The 21,093-nt window shown below is 41.2% G+C and overlaps 1 protein-coding gene across 5 annotated transcripts in view; it reads left to right on the top strand.

Annotated features, from left to right (window-relative positions):
• RCAN2 (regulator of calcineurin 2) overlaps positions 1–21,093 on the top strand; it is a 266,173-nt gene that overhangs the window by 24,894 nt on the left and 220,186 nt on the right. For all 5 annotated transcript variants that reach the window (XM_081828377.1, XM_081828373.1, XM_081828374.1 and 2 more), the window contains exon 2: positions 17,444–17,670. In XM_081828377.1, the coding sequence (XP_081684503.1) occupies positions 17,446–17,670 (225 nt within the window). In that variant the 5' untranslated portion in view covers positions 17,444–17,445. The remainder of the gene's footprint in view (positions 1–17,443; positions 17,671–21,093) is intronic.

Here is a 21,093-nt window from a genome sequence, read left to right as displayed (position 1 = left end):
TGTGCTCATAAAGATGGAATTACAGAAGAAAATGGTTTACTCCCCGTGGATATCTTAAATAAATTATTCAGACCTGAATGTAACCAGCAGTCTTTCATTATCTACTGTAAAAATATTTCAGTGATTGATCTGACAGTTATCAGGTGAAAAAAAAATCCCACGTTAGTTTTAGATAACATGTGGTTTCATCTGTAAAAATACTGCTCAGGCCAGACACTGGCTGAGCCTCCACTGCACAAGCGCTGTCACTGACGGGCATGGAATTCCCCTGTGATTACTTTAGGTTCCTGGTGGTGACATGGACAAGTCCAGACCATTAGAATTCTGAGATTTTACTGGTGACTTATAGTTTATCATTAAATAGAATAAAGAGATCATTAAATAGAATAAAGAGAGGGGTGCCTGGGTGGCTCAGTAGGTTGGGTGTCTGCCTTTGGCTCAGGTCATGATTCCAGGGTCCTGGGATGGAGCCCCACATAGGGCTCCCTGCTCAGCCGGGAGCCTGCTTCTCCCTACCTCTGCCTGCTGCTTCCCCTTCTTATTCCCTCTCTGTCTCTCTGTCTCTCTGTCTCTCTCTCTCTCGTGAGTGGCACGCGCGCTCTGTCAAATGAATAAATAAAATCTTAAAAAAAAAGAATAAAGAGAAGAAAAAAATAGCACAGGCAGCCAGTTAATTCAGTACACGAGACATTGATTGAGTGCCTATTGTATGCTGGGTATTGAGATATAAGACAGAGTGTGTGTGTGTGTGTGTGTGTGTGTGTGTGTAACATAATCCTTGCTATTGAGAAGCTATAGAGTAGGGTCATAATTGATCTTGGTGAATCAAACTGTACCATAAGACATTGCATATAGCAGAAGAAAGGAGAAGAAAGCATGGGTATATTTTAGGAGTTTCCAAATTAATGGGAGAAGACATAAATGTGTATGTACATTTAAATATGGTTTATAGCAACAGAAAAGCATGCATGCATGTAACTAGTCAAATTGTCCTAAAGCACAACTCCTAATTGTTCAGACCTGTGAAGCCTAGGGAAATCACATTGTCATTTAAGCAAAAACTACAGACTTGAAGCTTGATACTCAGGCAGCCCCGATGCTAGTCCTGTGAATGCTTTCCTTCTCTGTGGGCTGCTAAAAGCCACACCTAGTAGTTCTACTCTGGAAATAAATACCCCTATCTTACTACTTCAGAAGAATGCTCCTCCCGTACCTTCCTTCTCAGATTGATTGGCTTAATTCCTTTGGAAGAGTCCTCTGGATTCCTTCTTCTTTCAAGGAGACTTATGTGTCTTGGAGTGGGCTAACACCAAGGTTAAGTTTTGATTTCCCCATTCATTCCAGAAATTCTAGTGATTCCCAACTAGGTATCACAGATACAGCCCAGCGTTTGCAGACTTCATTGGAAAGAAGGCAATTAAACAGTTCCAGTACAGCAAGATTAGGGCTATGATGGAGAAATACAGCATGACCGAGAATTTATCTTGGAGTTAAAAATTTTCAGTGGCCTATTTGTTGCCTGGGTGAGTACTGGGGATGGAGTGAGGAGAGTTGAAGATAAACTAAGACAGGAGCTACAAAGGGACTATCTCTGGACTTTGTTAGTTGTCGTTGGGTATCTAAAATATACCCATAGGTTACAGAATGTTGCTGTTCAAAGAAGGTGCCCATATATCCACTTTTAGAATTTATGTGGTGCTTTTATGTTAGGAGGCATCTGCCCCCTTTTAAAATAGAGGTTTCTGTTGGGTTGTTTGGAATTTGAAATGTATTTTCTCGAAGAAATGTCAGAAATTATGACCAGGTCCCCCAGTCTGGCTAGCCCAAAAGGCTGTTATATGCATAATGTACTTGATATAAAGTACCAGCTTTTTGGTTTGAGAGATCTTAGAAACTGTCTATGTTGCTGCAGGAAAATGTTCAGAATTCCGTGTTGGAATCCAAGCAAGAGAGTTTTTTTCCTCTGTAGCCTCCATGGGGACAACAAGATTTCCTTTTTACTCACCCCCCTCTTTACTATGCAACATGAAGAGGAATTCTACCAGGTTCAGGGCCAAGGGACTTGGGATTGGTGCTCTAGGAGAGGTAGGGGCTGGCCAGTGGGGAAAAGTGTGTATGCATGATTGTTGATGGTTGAAGGAGGTTCTCAGCAGTATTTTAAGTGCTTTACATGTATTATCTCATCAGATTGTTACAACACATCCAGGAGATGCTACCATCGTGATTCCTGTAAGATGCTGGTATGTTCCAGGACTCAGACCTTGGACTTCCACTCTGTCTGAACTCCCTTGTCCAGTCCCATGGCTTTACGTATCATCTGTGTTATCCCCCTCCCCGCTAAACTCTAGACTCAGCATTAACTGCTCATCACTGAGATGAATGATAGGAATCTTCTCCTTAAATGTCCCAATATGAACTTCCATAATCTTCTCCATCTTTGTAAATGGCAGCTTCTAGGTGCTTCTAGGTGCTTAGGTCAACAACACTGTGGCATTATCCTAGAATCTTCCCCTGCTCCATATCCAGTCCATCAGCAAATGCTTCCAGATAGATAAAAACTATCTGGAATCCTATTGCCTCTCGCTATTTCAGTTGCTACCTCTCTGGTGCCTACCACCATTATCTCCTTCCTGAATCCTAGCAGTAGATTCCTAATTGGTCCTCTCCTTCTGTCCTTGCTCTCTTGGTCTACTCTCCAAAGAGTGGCCAGAGAAATTATTTTAAAACATAAGTCAGTTCATGAACTCCTTTATTCAAAATCCTTGGAGTAAAAAGTCAAGTCCTCTCCTAGGCCTTGTACTACCAAGAGGAGTACGTGTCCTGGCCTCCTGCTTTCCCTCTGGATGCATTTCCCACCACCCTCCCTTCCTCACCATACTTCAGCTACAGAAGCCTCCCAGCTGTTCCCCAAACACACCAAGCTCCTCTGGCTGTGGGCCTTTTTCCCCTTCCCTGTTGGCCTCTTTACCTGATCGGTCCTTCTTCTAGATACCAACATGGCTCACCCACTTCCTTCTTTCTCAGAGACAGAGTCCTGACATCTCTCCATAAAATATATGAAAGAACAAGTGGCCTATACTAATCACGCTACCCAGGTTTTAGGAGACTGGAGGAGTCCTCTGAAGGGTATCTGTGCCTGATGGTGTGGAGGGTCACAGCACCAGGAGGGAGGGGAACAAAGACTGAGCTAAGCAAGTTGCAGACAGACTTCATTCTCCCCCATGTCCATGTCAAGGCCAAACCATCTTTAAGTGGGTCATTACACTTTTTTTTTCCCCTCATGTGATGTACTTCCCATGTCCTTTTTTAAATACCCATACACTGAGTACATGTTTATTTTACTTTTATTTTTATTTTATTTTGAGGGAGAGAGAGAGCACACACATGTGGGCACAAGCCGTCGGGGAGGGGCAGAGGGAGAGGGAGAGAGAGAATCTCAAGCAGGCTCCACATCCAGCACGGAGCCCTCCACGCCCCAATCCCATGCCCCTGAGATCATGACCTGAGCCAAAATCAACAGTCCGTCGCTTAACCGACTGAGCCACCCAGGTGTCCCCCACTGAGTACATTTTTAGTGTTTTATGTCTAGCATTTGAAGTAATTGTACATTATAAGTGAAAAGACTACCAAGGTTCTGTTTGGAAGAAGAGAAAACCCAGTTTTAAGAAGTGTTAAGAAATGGAGGAGATGAGAAAGTACAGGAACTGGTGGAGAGAAGGAAAATGAAGAATTGTCTGGGTTGGTGAAACAAATATTTTTGGGCATCTGCTCTGTGACAGACGCTGTCATCCAAAAGGCAGAACTATTAGGTAGCTATAAAATGAGACAAACAGCAATGGCTTCTCAAAAAGCTACACTAGCCTAAAATAATGTCACTCATCTTTCCTACTCCCCCTGTACTGAGTTAGGCTTTAGGGATCCGGTGGGGTCTTTGACCATCTTAATAAGAAGCTTTGACATCTTAATGAGAAGCTTCATTTTTGTTGGCTGTTTTCCAGTTAAACATGTGGAGTGATGCTGGGATTCGCTAGAAGAGCAGGAAGTTGAAGGGACCCTAGCGTTCTCCCCTAATGTAAAGAGGCTTCCAATGCCGTGCTGGAATGCTTGGCACGCCCCTCAGACTGTTCTAGTTGTACTGGGCAGGAGTCTGCAGGCCACAGTGGTGAAGCTGCCATTTGATTATCATGGTGTCTGCCATGATGATTTCTGCTCATTAAAGGTACAAGGGTTTCCATCTGCTCTTTTGGAGAAGTAGAGAGATGATTTACATCCTCCTCTCACTTCATTTCTTTTTTTTCTTTTTGTACTTTTAAGTTTTTATTTGAATTCCAATTAGTTCCTACTTCATTTCAAGCATGGCCTTTGGCGTCGGGCCACGTAGAGGCCTTACAATGTAGAGCAAAGGTGGCCACCAGTTCTTAGAAGGTATATATATAAAGTGATTAATCCACTACCTGTGTCTTCCACTGACTCAGTCTCTCTCCCTAAACCTTCTGTTGGTCTCCCCCAGAAACCTTACTGCCAACGCAGGTTCTATCCTCTATCCTCCATGAGCCTGGCCCCTGATCTGTGGCTGGCAGAGTGAGAGATGGGGTGAATTGGCCCCTCAAAATAAATGGTCCCACTTGCAGCAGGCCCAAAGGACTTTAATGAAGGTTTTGGTTTGGTTTTTTCCTAAGCTAGAATCTGGGTCAGCTCTGTCTTGTAAACAACACATGGCACCAGAAGTGGGGGACTAATTTTGGATCCTCCTGACTTGTGAGTTTCTGACAATGTGGAGGACACAGGCCAGCCTGTGTTGACTTCTCCAGTTGGGGCCCTTGGTTGAACAGACTGAGGGCAGGCAGCTGCTCCTAGAAAGGAGAAGAGATGTTCTAGGGTGCAACGCGGAAGTCCAATCAGCATTTGCTCCTGTAGGAACCTAATAGATACTGTGCTTGTAAGTTTGAAAGAGGGAGAGGGGAGAAAGAATGAACATTTTCAGCCAGAAAATATAAAAAGGGAAGGATTTTAAAAAGTGAACCGAAGCCATCAGGGCTATGACTTACTTTCAGATCAAGAGTGAACTGGTAAATGTGCCAGCAATGAATGATAAGGAAAGAGAGGGTGGGAACACACAACTTGGATTTAACACAGCAGGAGACAATGGAAATCTGAGACTCAGGAAGTCACTCAGTTGAGAAAGTGGTAATCAAAGGTGAACAAAGCTCTGGGACATCTATTAGGAGAGAGAGGTTGGTGGTGGGGGAGAGGGACAGAATGAATGGGAGAATAGTGATAGCTCTGGGTGGGTGGAGTCTGGGGTGTTATATTCCATTAGTCTTGCCAGCACAGAAGATCAGGAGCCCTGCTGGGTGCCAGCCATTACAGGAAGAAGCAAGAATGCTCAACATATGGGAGGAGATGTAACAATGTCAATAAATGGGTTCCGTTTGCCAAATGTTGTAAATAACAACGCATGTGCAGAGAGGCAAGCGGAGGGGAGGCACTGGGCAGCCCTCCCAGGGTGGAAGATGCATGGCTGGTGTTGGGGGGCCTCTAGTAGGGGGGAGAACTTTTCTGTGAAGCACCCTGGAGCCTGGTTGAGCACTGTGGCATTTTTAGCTAAGTTGGAGAAGTGTGCCGAAGGGAAAGAGAATGGCAAGTGACACTTTTAAGTCTGAAGCAGGGAACATGTATTAGCAAGCTAAATACACAGGCTGAGAAACTCCAGCAAAGTCCTAATTCTTGCTCTTAAAGTCACGTGAGACCCTGGGCCTAACCCAAAATACGCCTTCTTGGAGAGTAAGCAATTATCTGAGAACACGTTAAGTAGTCAAAGGTGCAACCAACCATACGATTAACAAGTGCAAGCCAGTGGTCCTAGCAAAGGCTAGTGTTTCCTGAGTGATTATAGCTGCTGCCTCTGGCCTAAATTCTTCACCAGGATGATCTCACTTGAACCTCTCAATAGCCTTCTTCCCCTCCCCCGCCATCCCCCTCCTCCCCGCCCCAAAGAGAGAGAGACAAACCAAGAAACAGACTCTTAACTATAGAGAACAAACTGATGGTCACCAGAGGAGAGGTGGATGGGAGGATGGGGGAAATAGGGGATGGGGATTACAGAGTGCACTTACTATAATTAAAAAAAACAATGAAAAAAAAAAAAAGAAACTCTCAATAGTCCTGATTTATAACTCTGGAAACTGAGGCTTTGTGAGTGAAACTAACTTGCCTAAAATCATCAAGTAAAATGGCTGTGGAAGGAGGATTCAGACCTAGACCCTAGAGCCCAGCCACCACCACCAGTCAGCAATGGGTGGAGAGCTGGGATTTGAATCTGGGTTTGTCTGACTTCTGAGTTCTTGCATTTCTTACCATAGAAGCACAAACTCTTCTGAAGACCTGAAAAATGGAATGCTCACCAAAAATTTGGGCATTTGGGAGTGGAGGAAGGGTGTATTTAATCCATATAATAACCCTATGAAGTTGGTGCCCTTATGGTCTCCGTACTGCTCAGTAACATGTCCGAGGTCACACAGCTAGAAAGTAGCAGTGCCAGGATTCAGACCTGAAGGACCAACTCCAAAGCCCACACTTCACTTTCCTCTATACTCTGTGCCTTGCTGTGACTGATGACTCCAGGAACGAGAAGAAGATGTCATGTGAGAGACAGTTACAGAATTGCTCTGTTGAGGACTAAGATGGCCAATACTAAAAATTGTTAACATTTATTGAGCACTCACAGTGTGTCCTAGTCATTGTTCTAAATGCTTTATTTGTGTTAGCTATGAAATCCTCAGACCAGTCCTGTTCCCTACTGTTAAAGAAGAAAAATTCACCTAAGTAATTTGAAGATCTAATTGGCTTTATTAAGTGATTCATGAATTGGGCAGTATCCCATCCAACAAGTAGAGGGGAGCTGCGAAGAGTTATACAACATGGAGGGTGGGACAAGAAAGTTATCAGCCACAGGAAAGATAGGATTGTTTCAGGCAAGATCACCTTCCCCTTCCTGGAAGGCAGGAGGGTCTTATCAAGTGGATGGCGATATCTTCCTTTGGTGGTGGTGGTGGGGGAATGGAGAGGGCCCATGTGACAGGTTACCATTGCTGCTGATCAGAAAATTCCTGACTAACTGGTTAAGACCTCATTTGGGGGGGAGGTTGAAACTACAATTAGCTTAGTATTAAGCCCGCGTTTGGTGACTTGGCCTTGCCATAAGGGATGCCAGTTCAGGCCCTTGGTTTTCTTCTTCTTCTTTTTTTAAAGATTTTATTTATTTATTTGAGAGAGAGAATGAGAGAGAGCGAGTACATGAGAGGGGGGAGGGTCAGAGGGAGAAGCAGACTCCCTGCCGAGCGGGGAGCCCAATGCGGGACTCGATCCAGGGATTCCAAGATCATGACCTGAGCCGAAGGCAGTCGCTTAACCAACTGAGCCACCCAGGCGCCCCCTTGGTTTTCTTCTTAATGCTACTTTATGGGTAAGGAAATTGAACACAGAGAAATTAAGTAACTTTCCAAGGTCAGGCAGCTAGTATGTTGGGAAGCTGAGAATCACATTCAGAACTTGAACTCCATTCAATTCAAGAAAGGCGACCTTCCAAGGATAGGGTCCTATTTAGCAGCTCCTGGGGATATCCAGGTGGGGAAGACCCAGCCACAGCCCCTGCCCTCAACACCGGTGAGGGCGGGGGGGGGGGGGGGAAGATTAAGAAAAGCACAAGGAGCAGCAAAACGAAGTGTCTCGAGAGGTGGGACAAACATGTGACAATGGGGTCAGCCAGGGATGATCTCATCTCGGTGCAGTGCGGCTCAGAGTGGGGTCTGAAGGCAGTGGCCCCAGAAATGACTTCAGGGTGAGTGGCGTGTTGCTAGGAGGGGCTGGGGGCTGGCAGGAGCAAAGCTGAGAAGTGAGGAAAGCTCAAGGAAGTTGGTGAGGGCCACCCAGCCATCTGTCAATGTCATACGAAAGGAGTGGTCAATAATTGCTTGATGCTGTTGTTGTCATTACTGAGAGAGCCGGAACTTGGGGCCGAGACTAGGGAGAATTTTCCTTCTCGGCCCTAGTGAGAGAGTAGGTACATTTGGACAGGAAGACCGTCATCTTCTTGTAGGGGTCCTGGTTTGCTGGGCCGAAGAATGGTTTTTACTGAATTTGATAGATCTTAGGGAGTCACGGAAGATTTTTAATGTGGAAGTGACATGGTCTTTTAGCTGTATTTGAGGGAAAAAAGTAGCATATTGTATGCAGGGCTCCGAAATAAGGCTATTTCTCTCTCTTCCTCATTCTTTGCCCTATTGCATTAAAAAGAGCTTACAATCAAGCAGATCATCCTCTGCTAATCTTATCAGAGAGAGTGCTACCTGCCTCCTTGGCCTCCTAATGAGTTCTGAGCAGCTTTCTAACCCTCCCCCTCCCCCTCTGAGCAGCCTTCCAGTCTGCCTTTACTTTCTTTCTTAGAAGGTCTGAACAACTCTGACCCTTCTTGGCTGGATTTTCTCAGAGGTGGGGTGCCCCATGTCTCCCTCTGTGCTCTAGATCCTTTTCACTGTGTTTCTCCCCAGTCCTCTGAAAACAGAAGGTGAAAGATGACAGGATAAATCTGACTTTAGCTACCATAGCAACCTTCACCTGCTTTGCTGCTCACTTTTGAAGTGTTACCCTCCTGTGAAAAGTTATTTTGCATATAATTGCTAGGCTCATCCAGAGGCTTGGGGCTTTCTTTAAACTGCTTCTGATAGCGATAATGAAAGGATGGTCTTGTGCCTCCACCCTGGGCTCAAGAATACAGAGTCCACAATGGTGCACACTCATGGTTGCTCATTCCCCTTTCATTCTTCCTGTTCTTAAAAAAACACGCAGTAAGAAATGGTCAATCTGTGGCGATGTTTTACAGGCTGATTTGAGCTGCCATTTACAAATGGCTCAGGTTTAAATACTTAAATCAAGTTCTATGAAATGTTTAGATTACTATCCAGTTATAAAGACTGTGCTTGATCTCTTCACTTGACCCCAGGAACCTCTCTCTCCATCACTTCCTGTTGTGTACTGTTCTCCCAGTGGCTGAGCCGTAGGCTCCACATTAGAGTTCCCTTGCCCTCTGGCTTGCGATTGGGTCTGGCCAATGGAAGGTGCCAGCAGGTCACAGAAAGAGCACAAGATGGGGTTATTTATCCCTCTAGTTCCCTCTTTGTGGTGCCACCGTGGATTGCTATACCCCTCAACCAAAGGTCTGTCAGGGGTCTTCTGCTTGAAGCCCCTGGTGTGTCCCCATTCTGAAAAACCCCCTCCTCTCTTCCCACCTCTTGAGGTGTAGGGATAGTGCTAGCCCAGGGTTTTGAAATAGCTTTTGTGGTTTCCTTATCCCCTGCCCACACTTCTGCAAACAGCTGCATTATTAAACTCTTTTCAAATGATCCAGTTTGAGTACGCCATCTGTTTCCTACTGGGACCTTGACTAATACAATGACCAAAGCTCTTCTCTTTTGGATGGTATGTTCTAATTATTGCTTATTTTATTTAATAAATTTGGGGTTCATTGTGGGTCATTCTTTGTAGAAATAGATTTTCCTGTCGTGAAGAACAACCTCCTCAGTCCTCCCACGTTTCATAAAAGATGGTGTTTTCTCTACTTGCCTCTTCTCTTGCAACAAGTCTATTTGAAACGTGTTTTCTTGATGATGTCAGTTAGTATTGTGGGAGTAGAATACAAATGCCCTATCTGCTTGTTCCATCTGACCCTGAGTAAATTTGAGATTCTTCTTTCCCTTTTTATTTTGCCCATTGGAAGAATGTTCAGGATTTGCACATCTTCCTGGGAGACCGTGGGCATTAAAACCCTGCATGCACATTATTCTGGTCAAGTTTGTAGACCCATCACTTCTATAGATTCCAGTACAAAAGGAGATGATGGAAATGACTCCTCCTCCTCCCCAATTTCATCAAAATTCCTGAGAAGCTGCTTCCTTGGGAAACTGAATTAATTGAATTATTTTCCTGTGGGAGCTTAAGGTAGAACAGTGGTGCAAGAAGGTGTCCTAAAGGGAGCCATGACTGAGGAATATGGATAATTTCCTTTGAAAACCATGAGTGGAAAACTGTATGTTCCTGATTCTTTCAGGACTGATCCCAAATGGTATCAAGAATAGCATGAAGTTCACGCAACTCAGCAGGTGTGAAAATTCTGCCACCGAATTAAATAGGTCCCATTATATTTCAGAAAGAGTTCTAATGGGTTTCTACGGAGCAGAGCCTAAGAATATCATGTCTCTCCTTTGTATGTCAGGATGGCTCGGATGGTTTGTTGTTACTAATATTATACTTCAGTCTCCCTTTAAGATGGACAAAAATGATCAAAAGGCCTGGTGTATCCCTAAGAAGGTCTAGATATTAAAATACCAAAAGGGCATCAAAAAGACCTACCCATTAGGCCAGACCAAAAATGATAGCTGAGGATATGATTTAATTTAAAATGATTATTGTTGTTCATATAAAAGTTTTCTTCTTTGTCCCAGCTATCACTAAAGGATCAATTTTAGAGCCAAAGGGATTTTAAACACTGTAAAACTTAAGAGTTTTCTATTCTTTGAAAGTTTGAACTGGATTCATTTAACCTTATATTCAACTTAAAAAAAAAATAGCTGTAGACATTTCTTCTCTATTAATGCAACATTGCATTCTTAGTTGTTATCCTTACTAGTCAATTTGGCATTGTCATATTTAAGTTCCTCCAAACCAACAAACCTCCCATAATCCCTTGACTTGTTTTTCAGTCAAAATTGAACTTAAAGTCAAAGTGAATTATTCATTAATCATTTCCAGCTATCCTCTTTCCTTATTTATCCTGCTTAGATGGCCATAGCATGGAATTGAGGTATTTTTTTTCCTGTTTATTGCTCTTATTGCAAAAAGTCTTACATTCCTGTTCTTCATTTAAAAAGCAGACAAGTTAAATCTTTAACATTCTTTTGTCTAAGGAAAAAGAAACCCAGTGTAAGTTGCTTTTTTTTAAGTCTAGCTCATTTCCCCCCCTTTGTGGATCATTATTTACTGTTTAAAAAATTCTTACTTTCTGGTTTGAGTAACCTGGAAAATGAAAACTATAGGCAGATATGAGTATCAAATTAAAGATTTCAACACTGGAGAAAGCTTTTGTTTAAAGGTTATAAATCTCCCTTTCTTGAGCATCGTTAAACCCAGAGAGAAATAGTAACCTCTTTTGTGTATTTTTTTCTAAACATGGAAAGATAAAACTCTCCAGGTGAGAAGAGACCATAACAGAAATGCCAGCCAGCCAGCCCCCTAGTCCTTGGATTCTCTCTGGGACCATTCCGCTGGATGTTTGTCACCTGCTCTGTGGAGCTTACTCAGTGGCTGTCACCGATATAAGTTGCTTACTAAGACATGAGGCAGGACATTTCTGTTTCAACCTGAATTGTTGAAAGATCCATGGCACCTTTCATTAAACTGTATTCTTTCTCCTTGGTTTGACTTCTTTCTTAGCACCATATACAAAAATTCTATTTCCTCTTTCAGAAGTTGAAGGCAACTATGACTTCACTCAAGACTCCCTTCCTCTGCTTTCCTAGGCTATGTCTTCCCATGCCCCTGTTTTTCAGATGACATGACTTTTGGCCCCTGGATAAGCCTAAATAATGTCCTTAGAAAGACTTCTAGTTTTTCTGTAGTGAGTGGTACTCAGAATTGACCGTGATGTTCTCTCCATGTTGAGGGGACTCAAGATAGATTACTACCACCCTAGCCCTTCCAAGGTGGTGTTAGCCTTTTTATAGGACACACCTCACACTATTAATGGGATGATTTTACTTGGTAGTGAAGCTAGTATAAATATGAGTATCTCCATGGAGGTTTACAATCTGGTTTTTGTTTTTATATTTTTTTGTTTTGTTTTGTTTGCCATGGCTCTCTGCTGTTCTCATGGGATTATTTGTAATTACCCCTCCTTTTATATCCAGACTTATATAAGACTTTCTTTTTTTTTTAAAGATTTTATTTATTTTTTAGAGAGAGAGAGCGCAAGTAGGGGGAGGGGCAGAGGGAGAGGGAGAAGCAGGCTCCCCGCTGAGCAGGGAGCCCAGCACCCCAACACTTTCTAGACCAGAAACCCTATGAGCAAATGCATGGCTTCCCATTTGCATGAGATATACCCTATTCCCCGAAAGGTGGAATTTTTTTAGAATTCTGAATTCAGAAATCTGAATCTCATGCATATTGATAACACTGTGACAGTAATGATATCCAACAGAATCAGATGGCTCTATGAAGTCCCTTCTCCTGGGTTTAAGTGTACCAAATAAATGTTTGCAGGGAATGAAAAGTAGGGGTTTTGGAAAGCTTAATCCTTGTGTAGAAACCCAGCAATACATTATTCTTGTTTATTGAGGGAGAATTTATTCCCTTATCTGTGCAATAAACATTTATTCATTTGCTAATTCTTTGATACTATAGGCATCTTTAAGTTTCAGGTGACTAGTCTTCATAGTAGGAGCTGTACCATCTTCAAATCTTTTAATGTTTAATTAATAAGTGCTATAAGGTTATCTGAGGATCTTGGATAAAATCATTTTCACATTATAGCAAAATAGTGAAATAGTTGAAAAATCTTCCTGTCTTCAAGCTTCCTCCTTCATTAAAATGAGTCAAATTCAAGCATTTATATTCTCATTGCTACTAACTTTGTAGGATTATAACCATTATGTGTTGTTAGTGGTGTTTGGGAGGGACAGGACTGTTTGTTTTCTATTTTAATTGCTCCCTTTTGTGTTACAGCCATCATTCCCTCCTACTGGAGTCACCAGCCACACTCCTACCAAATATTGGAGCAGCAGCTCTATTCGTTTCTCATTTTAATGATATGGGCTTAACCCTCATGGACATTCACGTGTTCACACACTTAACAGTAGGGATGGCAACCACCTCCATAGGGCCAGGTTCCTCTGCTATTGCCTTGCTCTGGATGAGCCGAGAAGGAGTAATAAATAGCTTTAATTCACATATTATTTTGGAGGCTTCAAAAGACATTCATGTGCTTCATCTCGTTTGACGGTCATACTTGACCATAAGATAGACAAAGTCATGTTCTTTCTCCATTTTGCTGATGTGAAGACCACAGTCCAGAAGGCACACAACATTGAGAAGGAGTGGAGCCTAAGTGTCCCTGTGGGGCCCCTTCCAGCATCTCATAAAGATGTGTCTTCTCTGCATGTGAAGAAGTTTTGAGGTTCTTCCAGGGGACCCTTTATATTTTAATAGTGAATAATGGTTTTCCTTTACCAGATGCACATGATGATGGAAATTTATGCTTTCTAAATATCAAATAACAGAAGAATGGCTAAATAAATTATGACAGATCCATATACTGGGATACTATGTGTCTATTAAAATTAGTGTTTTCCAAGAATGTATAATGGTACAGGGAACTGCTCTTGATTTTATCAATGTTTCGAGAAAGAATTGGGATACGAAACAGCAGGATCCCAATTTTTTTCAGAAATTATATGTGTGAAAAAGCACTAGAACTAAATATACCAAAACATTAGTACAATTTTCTCCAGATAGTAGGATTATGGTTTGCTTTTATTTTCTTTTTAAAATACCTTTCTGAATTTTTCAGTTCTTTTCTTCAGTGAACTTGTATAATTAAAAAACATAAATGTTATTTTAATTACACACTGCAGATTTTTCATTTTAGCTAGAGGAATCCTTTGAGTGGTTCTTGCTATCTTCCATTTATAAAATTCCATTTTATAAATCTAACCTTAACATCGAAGTGAGTAGGTTGTTTTCGGTATTAGTGGATACATTTGAAGTAAGTATCATTCATGTATATATTTTAAGTTGACTACTATAACTCATTTGCTTGTCTGTTATTTTTTGAACATGACTCCTTTTTACATAATTCATTAATTCCGTCAAACATCATTTTGAGGCCTTTCTATATGAACCAGGCTGAAGATACACCGATGAAGACAGGTCAGTCTCTCTTCTCGAGAGACACCTAGACTAGTAAAGCAGTAAGCACAGTGCAGGATGATCCATGGGAGAAGGCTGTGCAGGGCGCTCAGGGCGGGCAGAGGAAGGAGGCCATGTTCACGGGCCAAGGGGGAGGTTGGGAAACCTTCCCAGAAGAGGTGCCTCTTGAGCTGAAGGCAGCTCTTCTCTTTCGGATGACCAACCTCAGACTTAGAAGTAAGAATCATACATGTAAAGACAATGGTTGCTTCAAAGTTGTTTTACAACAGTTCAGAGTTTTGAAATGAATTTAAAAAGATAAACGAGTTCTTTGGGGCTCTCTAGGACCTTTACATTTCTTTTTAGGAGTTCTTTTGGTCTTCAGAGCTTCCCTTTCTTTCTCTTTGCTTGCGTTTGCTAAAGGTTAGTGGTAATACCAAAGCATAATAATCTTGCTCTGAGATTATCATAATGTCGTGTTTTTACAGCATTTTATATTACTTATCCTTTTATGTACTGGTTAATGCTGATGTTGATCAGTTCTTCCATTTCTCTTTCATTGCCCCACCTCTTCCTCCTCTGCAGAGGAAGGGAGGCAGAGAGATGTTTTTGTTCTCCTTTTATAAAGATAAACTGAGTCATCGAATGATCGATTAACTTCTTCAGATTACGAGCTGACTCAGTAATGGGACTGGAAAGAGAAATCAGTGTTCCTTTGTACAAAGCTCTGACTTCTAAAATATTTCTCCATATAAGTAGAATAGGTTGTTTGCCAAAAATGCATCCACCTTTTAAATCTTTACTGCAAGTAATGAGCTTAAAATAAAGTCTCTTGAAGATAATCGTATTGTTACAGTTTAGAACAGAAGTTAAGGCTATTTGAGTAGATTAAAATGAGCCCCGAGTAAGGCTTAATATTCCATCTATTTAATTAATTAGTTCAGCAATGGATTTTTATTTCCTTCGGAAAAAGAGTAATTGAAACATTCTCGGAAAACATTTAGGAACATTTTGGGATCAGTTTTGATTAATTTAAAATGTTTAAATAAGAGGGACAGGATTAAAAATAAAATCAGTATTGACACATAATAGCTATACTTCATGCTACTGGATGATTCTGACTTCATTATTAAGAGATTTCCTATAGGGGCGCCTGGGTGGCTCAGTTGGTTAAGCGACTGCCTTCGGCTCAGGTCATGATCCTGGAGTCCCGGGATTGAGTCCCGCATCGGGCTCCCTGCTCGGCGGGGAGCCTGCTTCTCCCTCTGACCCTCCCCCCTCTCATGTGCTCTCTCATTCTCTCTCTCTCAAATAAATAAATAAAATCTTTAAAAAAAAAAAAGAGGTTTCCTATAATCCATTGATGAAAATTATACTATTTTAATGCTCTTAGTAATTATTCTTACTATTAAAGTAATTAGTACTCTGATAATAAATGATGGTTATTATGCATATTACAGTAAATATTTGAAACAACAGTATAAATATGAATATGAAGGAAAACAAATACAAGGATTGCATTCAAATATTTGTAATTACAAATATTCATATATTTTGGATTAATTACAGAATAAAACAAAGTTTGAAAGCTGTACTATATTTTTATTTAAAATAAATACTTTGGGACACCTGGGTAGCTTAGTTGGTTAAGCGTCTGCTTTCGGCTCAGGTCATGATCCCAGGGTCCTGGGATCGAGCCCTGGATTGGGCTCCCTGCTCTGCGGGGAGGCTGCTTCTCCCTCTGCCTGCAGCTCCCCCTGCTTCTGCTCTCTCTCTCTCTCTGTCAAATAAATAAATAAAATCTTTAAAAAAATTAAAAAATCAAATCAAATAAATACTTTGTTGATTTAAATATAGCAAATGTATTAATTGGAATTTTAAGAACTTTAAAATACAGGAATGGTTCTATTATATTTTATGTGGAATAACATTTTTATTTACCACAATTACAATGATCTGCTTTTAGAGTTATTACCTCCTGTCCCAACCAGACCCAAGATTTTATATGAAATGCATTATTTATATTACCATCAATGATGCTTATCAGGTTCCCACTTGGGCTTTGTTTCTAGGAAAAATAGAAACAGAAAAACATAACCTCATCACCTGAATGATATATTCAGAGTTCAAGAGAGATATACACGGGAACCCCTACTTGTCTGGGGATCAGAATTTGGGTCTAACAAACGTCATGAGGGCAGAGAGATATTCTGTGGCACCCACCCATCTGTCCTGTACTCGGCAATGCTGGAACTGGGGAAATGGAACTTACTGAAGATGACCCAGCGGCCACATTAGAGGTGTCTTTTGGTCTCACTTGTGTACCCATGGACAAATTATCTCACCTTCAGGGCTTCTAATTACTGAGCATGACAGGCATGAAAATAGATACAAAAGAAAAATGTAGATACTGTCCTCAAAGTATGTGGGGAGACTGATAAAATCTATTGCAATGTGTCAGTATCAAAAAATGATAAAACTCTCCAACTGGCTGCAGCTGGGTAGAATTTTGAAATGTTGGAGTGAAGAAATAATAGAATGAATACAGCTAGGTAAGATGAATACTAGAAAGTTCTGTGATGGGGGCAATGAGGAGAGGGAATCTGTATCTATATACTGTGGATTAGCCAAGATAGTACTTATTTTCAAAATCCAGGATTCACAAATTACTTAGAGTAATCATGCCAGGCAGAAGGCAGAGGGTGTGTGTGTGTGTCTTCATTATGGATAAACCATTAACTATTAGAGTTACCACAATGAGGATTCGGGTGGTGATGAAGTAGATTGTACTTCCTGAAATACAGACTTGTACTGATTTTGTCCTGTTTCATTTCTGTGGTCCAGGGAAGTGAGCTCTGGTGCCAAACTCTCTGGATTTGAATTCTGGTCCTGCAATTTTATCATTGACATAGTAAAAGTTACTTCCTTGCTTTGTTCTTCAGTTTTTCCATCTGTAAAATGGGGATAACATTGGTACCAATCTCACAGACTATTGTGAAAATTTAATAGGTTAGTTGATGCATGTTGATCATTTGGAACAGTCCCTGGAACTCGATAAAGGACAGGCATTAGTAGTAGTGGTGGTGGGAGTGGTATATAATTCATCCTCTAACTCGTCAAAGCCTTTCCTGAGTCTGTTTGATTTTCATAAGGAAGCAAAGGCTCATATAACTTTCCCGGGTCCCATATCTAGCAAATGCTGGGCAGCTGAGCTAGAGCCCCCAGCCTCCAATTCATATCTTGGTTAAGTGGGGTTTTTTGACCATAGAGCTGACTGGATTGTTGCCTGGAGGCAGAGCTGGATGGGAAATAGTGACTCAGAGATCAAGGGGGTAATGTGAACTTTCTGGGTCTTCCCCCTTCTCATAGTCCCTGCTTCTAATCACACTCCCCTGCGCTGCCCCACACACTCCAGAACCGTGGCCTTAGAACCAAGTGTGAAGGAATCAATGTCTACTCTAACACGCGTCCGTCTTTGTGTCCTCAGGAATGAGGGGAGAATCTTACTTCATTGGAATGAGGAGCCTGGGGCAGCAGGGGCACATCCCAGAGGATGGAGGACTTTTTTTGCTCTGCTGCATAGACAGAGACTGGGCTGTAACTCGGTGTTTTGCAGAGGAAGCCTTTCAAGCAATCACTGACTTCAACGACCTCCCCAACTCATTGTTTGCGTGCAACGTTCACCAGTCAGTGTTTGAAGGAGAAGAGAGCAAGGTAATGAGCCTTTTTTGCTCCAAATCATGGGGAGATGTGGCATTATCCCAAAATATTTCCATGGCTTATTTGTGATTGATGTTTTGAAGTTTTGGAAAATGTGTGGTTGGCTCTATTCTTGGCATGCATAGCAGGAGGAGAAAAACTTCTCTGTTATCAACTAACTGTGACAAGGTTGTGGATGTTGAATTAGATCTCATCCTCAGAGACTCACTGGCCTATCTAACAGAGCAAGTGGTATTAGGAATAGCGATTGCAGGAGATACCCCTTGGGCTAGGAAGCAGATGTTGTTTAAAAAAGTTATTTTTTCCTATTCTGCCAAAACCATGATTTGCCTTTCTCAAAATGGCACAAGCTCTCTTGTACCCCTACCCCTCCTGCGGTTTGGCGAATGTTCCAAACATAGCTGTGAGCTGAGTCCCACAGGTGTTATTAGAAAGGTAAGTTGGCCGGTCATCTGAGTCTTACTTTGCTCAGTGACACCACACAGGGTGGAATTGTTAAGTGTGTGGTAAGAATTTGAGGAAAAGTTGTTGATTTGAAATGATTGGGCAATGAGGTTGTCTGTGTACAAGTATTTTCCAGAAAATGAAGTTTCTCATTTTAAGAAACAAACTTGATTCAATGTAAGTATTCTTGGAAATCAGAGTTAAATATTCTGCTGGGAGATCTTTTTAAATGCATTATTTTAGATTTCTCTGACCTTTTTAGTGGGGTCTCTGAATAGATCAAACCTTCCCTGTGGATGTGGATTTCTAATTGCAAACACCCACTATTATAGTATATTATAAAACATGGGCAACATCTTTTGGGGGGAAGGGCCTTTTTTCCTAACCTAAAGTATATGCCTCTGTGTGAGATGTAAGAGTAGGATTTATGATTGTCATTTCACAAACTTGGGCTGATTTTGCCAATTGCTGAACGTTCCAAACTCCTTTGCCTGAAAACGATTACTGGAAGTCTTTTTTTTTTTTTTTTTAACCTGGATTTTATTGGTTTTGTAAGCAATTCTGATAGCCTGGAGGATTAGGAATTATAAAGATAATTTTATATTGATATTACTTTGGAGTTGAACATTAAAATGATAGGCTAAGAATAGCTTGAAGTCCAAGGCCTTAGATGTGATTAGAACCTCCAGTGTTGTGATCCCTTGACTATTTGGAGTAAGAAAATGGCACATGATCTCTTTGAAAGAAACTGAGAATTTTGCTCTTGGATTATAACCAGTTTATAACACAGATTATAATTTACTCAGAGACAGTAATTTCCCCCCTGAAATCTGCCTGACATTAACTATGAAATAAGATTCTGTGTTTTCTCATTCTATCATCTGTTTATCTAAATTAATCAACAATTAGAAGGATTTTCCTTAGAGGCCAAAAGAGGATTTTGATTCTTTCCTGATTAAATACTTCCTGGTAGATTGAAACAGTAAGACCTAGGGAGAGCTTATCCCATTCTGGAGTGCTGCTCAAGCATGACTGATCTACTGAACCAGGATTGGTTATATAGGAAGACAGAAGCTTGGGGAGAGTTCCCGCATCTATTCTGATACTCTGATCTGTGATTGAATCATGGATTACAGAATACTCTCATTTAATTTGTATACAAAGTTGGTACATTGCAGCTTGACCAAAGTATTTGGTTTTAAAATGACCTCGATAAAATACTGAGTTGAAATCAACAAGATGTAGTTCAACGGAGCCAGTTTCAAATTATTTAGACCACGTTTTTATAGCCAAGGAGGTGAATTTTATAATTGGCCAATGTCTACATAATTAGACTTATTAAATCAGATAGAAAGTCTTCTACCCTGAATGATTTTATGGCTCCCGTTTGAGGAAAGTCTATGGGATATCAAATAATCTGATCTAGATTCAGTTTTGATTCAACTCTGTGTACTAACTATATATATATATGGTTAAGGATGACAAAGCAAGATGATCAGATACCAAATGAGTTGACAATAGCAAGGAGGCATGATCATGGGACACTGGAAAAATGTATTTGGGGAGCTTGGGACCCCTCATTTTCCCTGCACATTTTTAAGTTCTAGACCTTTATAATCTTCCTTTTTCCTCCATTGTTTTTCAGTATCTTAACAAAACTCATTTGTTTTGTATGCCAATCTCTCAGGAAATTCTTTCCACAATGTTCAAAGTTCATGAATCTAACTCACAAAGTCTGATGATCATTATCTTTCCCAAAGGGTGGACATTTTAGGCACCATGCTAAGTTGGTGAAGAGATATTTTTAGGTGGAGGGAAAAGGAACAAGAAGCATTTCTAGCACTCCTGCATTTGCCCGTGGACAAAGATGGCCATGGTGATGTTCTAAAATATTTGGCCTTGGGAAGATGCACTTAGCAGCCTGAAGTTATACCAGGGGGACAAGGCATTGGAAATGATGCTTAGTATTCATTGCAGAGGTCCAGGTGGGTAGCTGGCAACATATAGAACTTGTTAGGGCAGAGTCCTTTCTTTCTTGGCACGGTCTACTTCTGGTTCATTGTTTCTTGATATTGATGGACTATAGTTTAGATTGTTTCTTGCAGTTATTATAAAGCATACATTTTTAACTTCCTTAGCTGGGTAGGAATTTAAGCTTTTGCTTTCTGACTATCATGAATGAGTCTTGCACCAATCTCTTCTCTGTCTTCCCACCTGTCTGAGATGATTTTTCTGAGCTCTTCTCCTTTTTGAACTAATTTGGAAGCCACTAAATGGGACTATTAATATAGGTAACACCACAGGATATGATCTTATTATGCTTGTTTCTGTTTATCAAAGTAATAAATATTCTGATAAGTTCCTTTTTGCTATCCTGTTTATCCTATTCTGACACCTAAAGAACATTTTAAAAACTGCTTTGTGAAAATTGTTCACTCCAATTTTCTGTTAGGCAGAATTCTGTGAGATTATATTTTGATTTGATGCTTTTTGCAAGGAGTGAGCACATACTTCAGAGTGGCTTGTTGTGGTCCAGATGGTTGAGATTTGTTTATATAACACAGAAGAGAACTGGAGCTGGAGGAAATTGGCATCTGCAACAAATAAATGCAGATTGCTGTTTGCATGCTACAGCTTGAAACATAAATATTTTTGTAGGAAGCACATTTAGAACTGGGGTCTTCACAGCATGCAACACCTAAAAGCTACTAGGGTTCATTTCCCTTTGGCATGCTCCCCTGGGTTTGCCTTTCTGGATCCAGCTGGACTACAGAGACTCATCTTGAGACAGGTGAGGCTGGAGGGATATCCTGGGAGCTGCCCTGCATCTGTTCTAAAGATAGGTGAGGGTTTGCTCAATGGGATATTGGCATTCACTAGTAGGCAAAGGAGAACAGGGAAACAACTACCATGAAACATTTAGTCAAATGCAATTCAGTAAGGAGAAGCCTGACTTGATAATGGCCTCCAAAA

This window comes from Leptonychotes weddellii, chromosome 8 (assembly GCF_054177405.1).
Source record: "Leptonychotes weddellii isolate Sample4059 chromosome 8, ASM5417740v2, whole genome shotgun sequence".
Taxonomy (NCBI): Eukaryota; Metazoa; Chordata; class Mammalia; order Carnivora; family Phocidae; genus Leptonychotes; species Leptonychotes weddellii.
The sequence above is the reverse complement of the archived record's forward strand: the minus strand, read 5'-3'. Positions and strand labels throughout refer to the sequence as shown.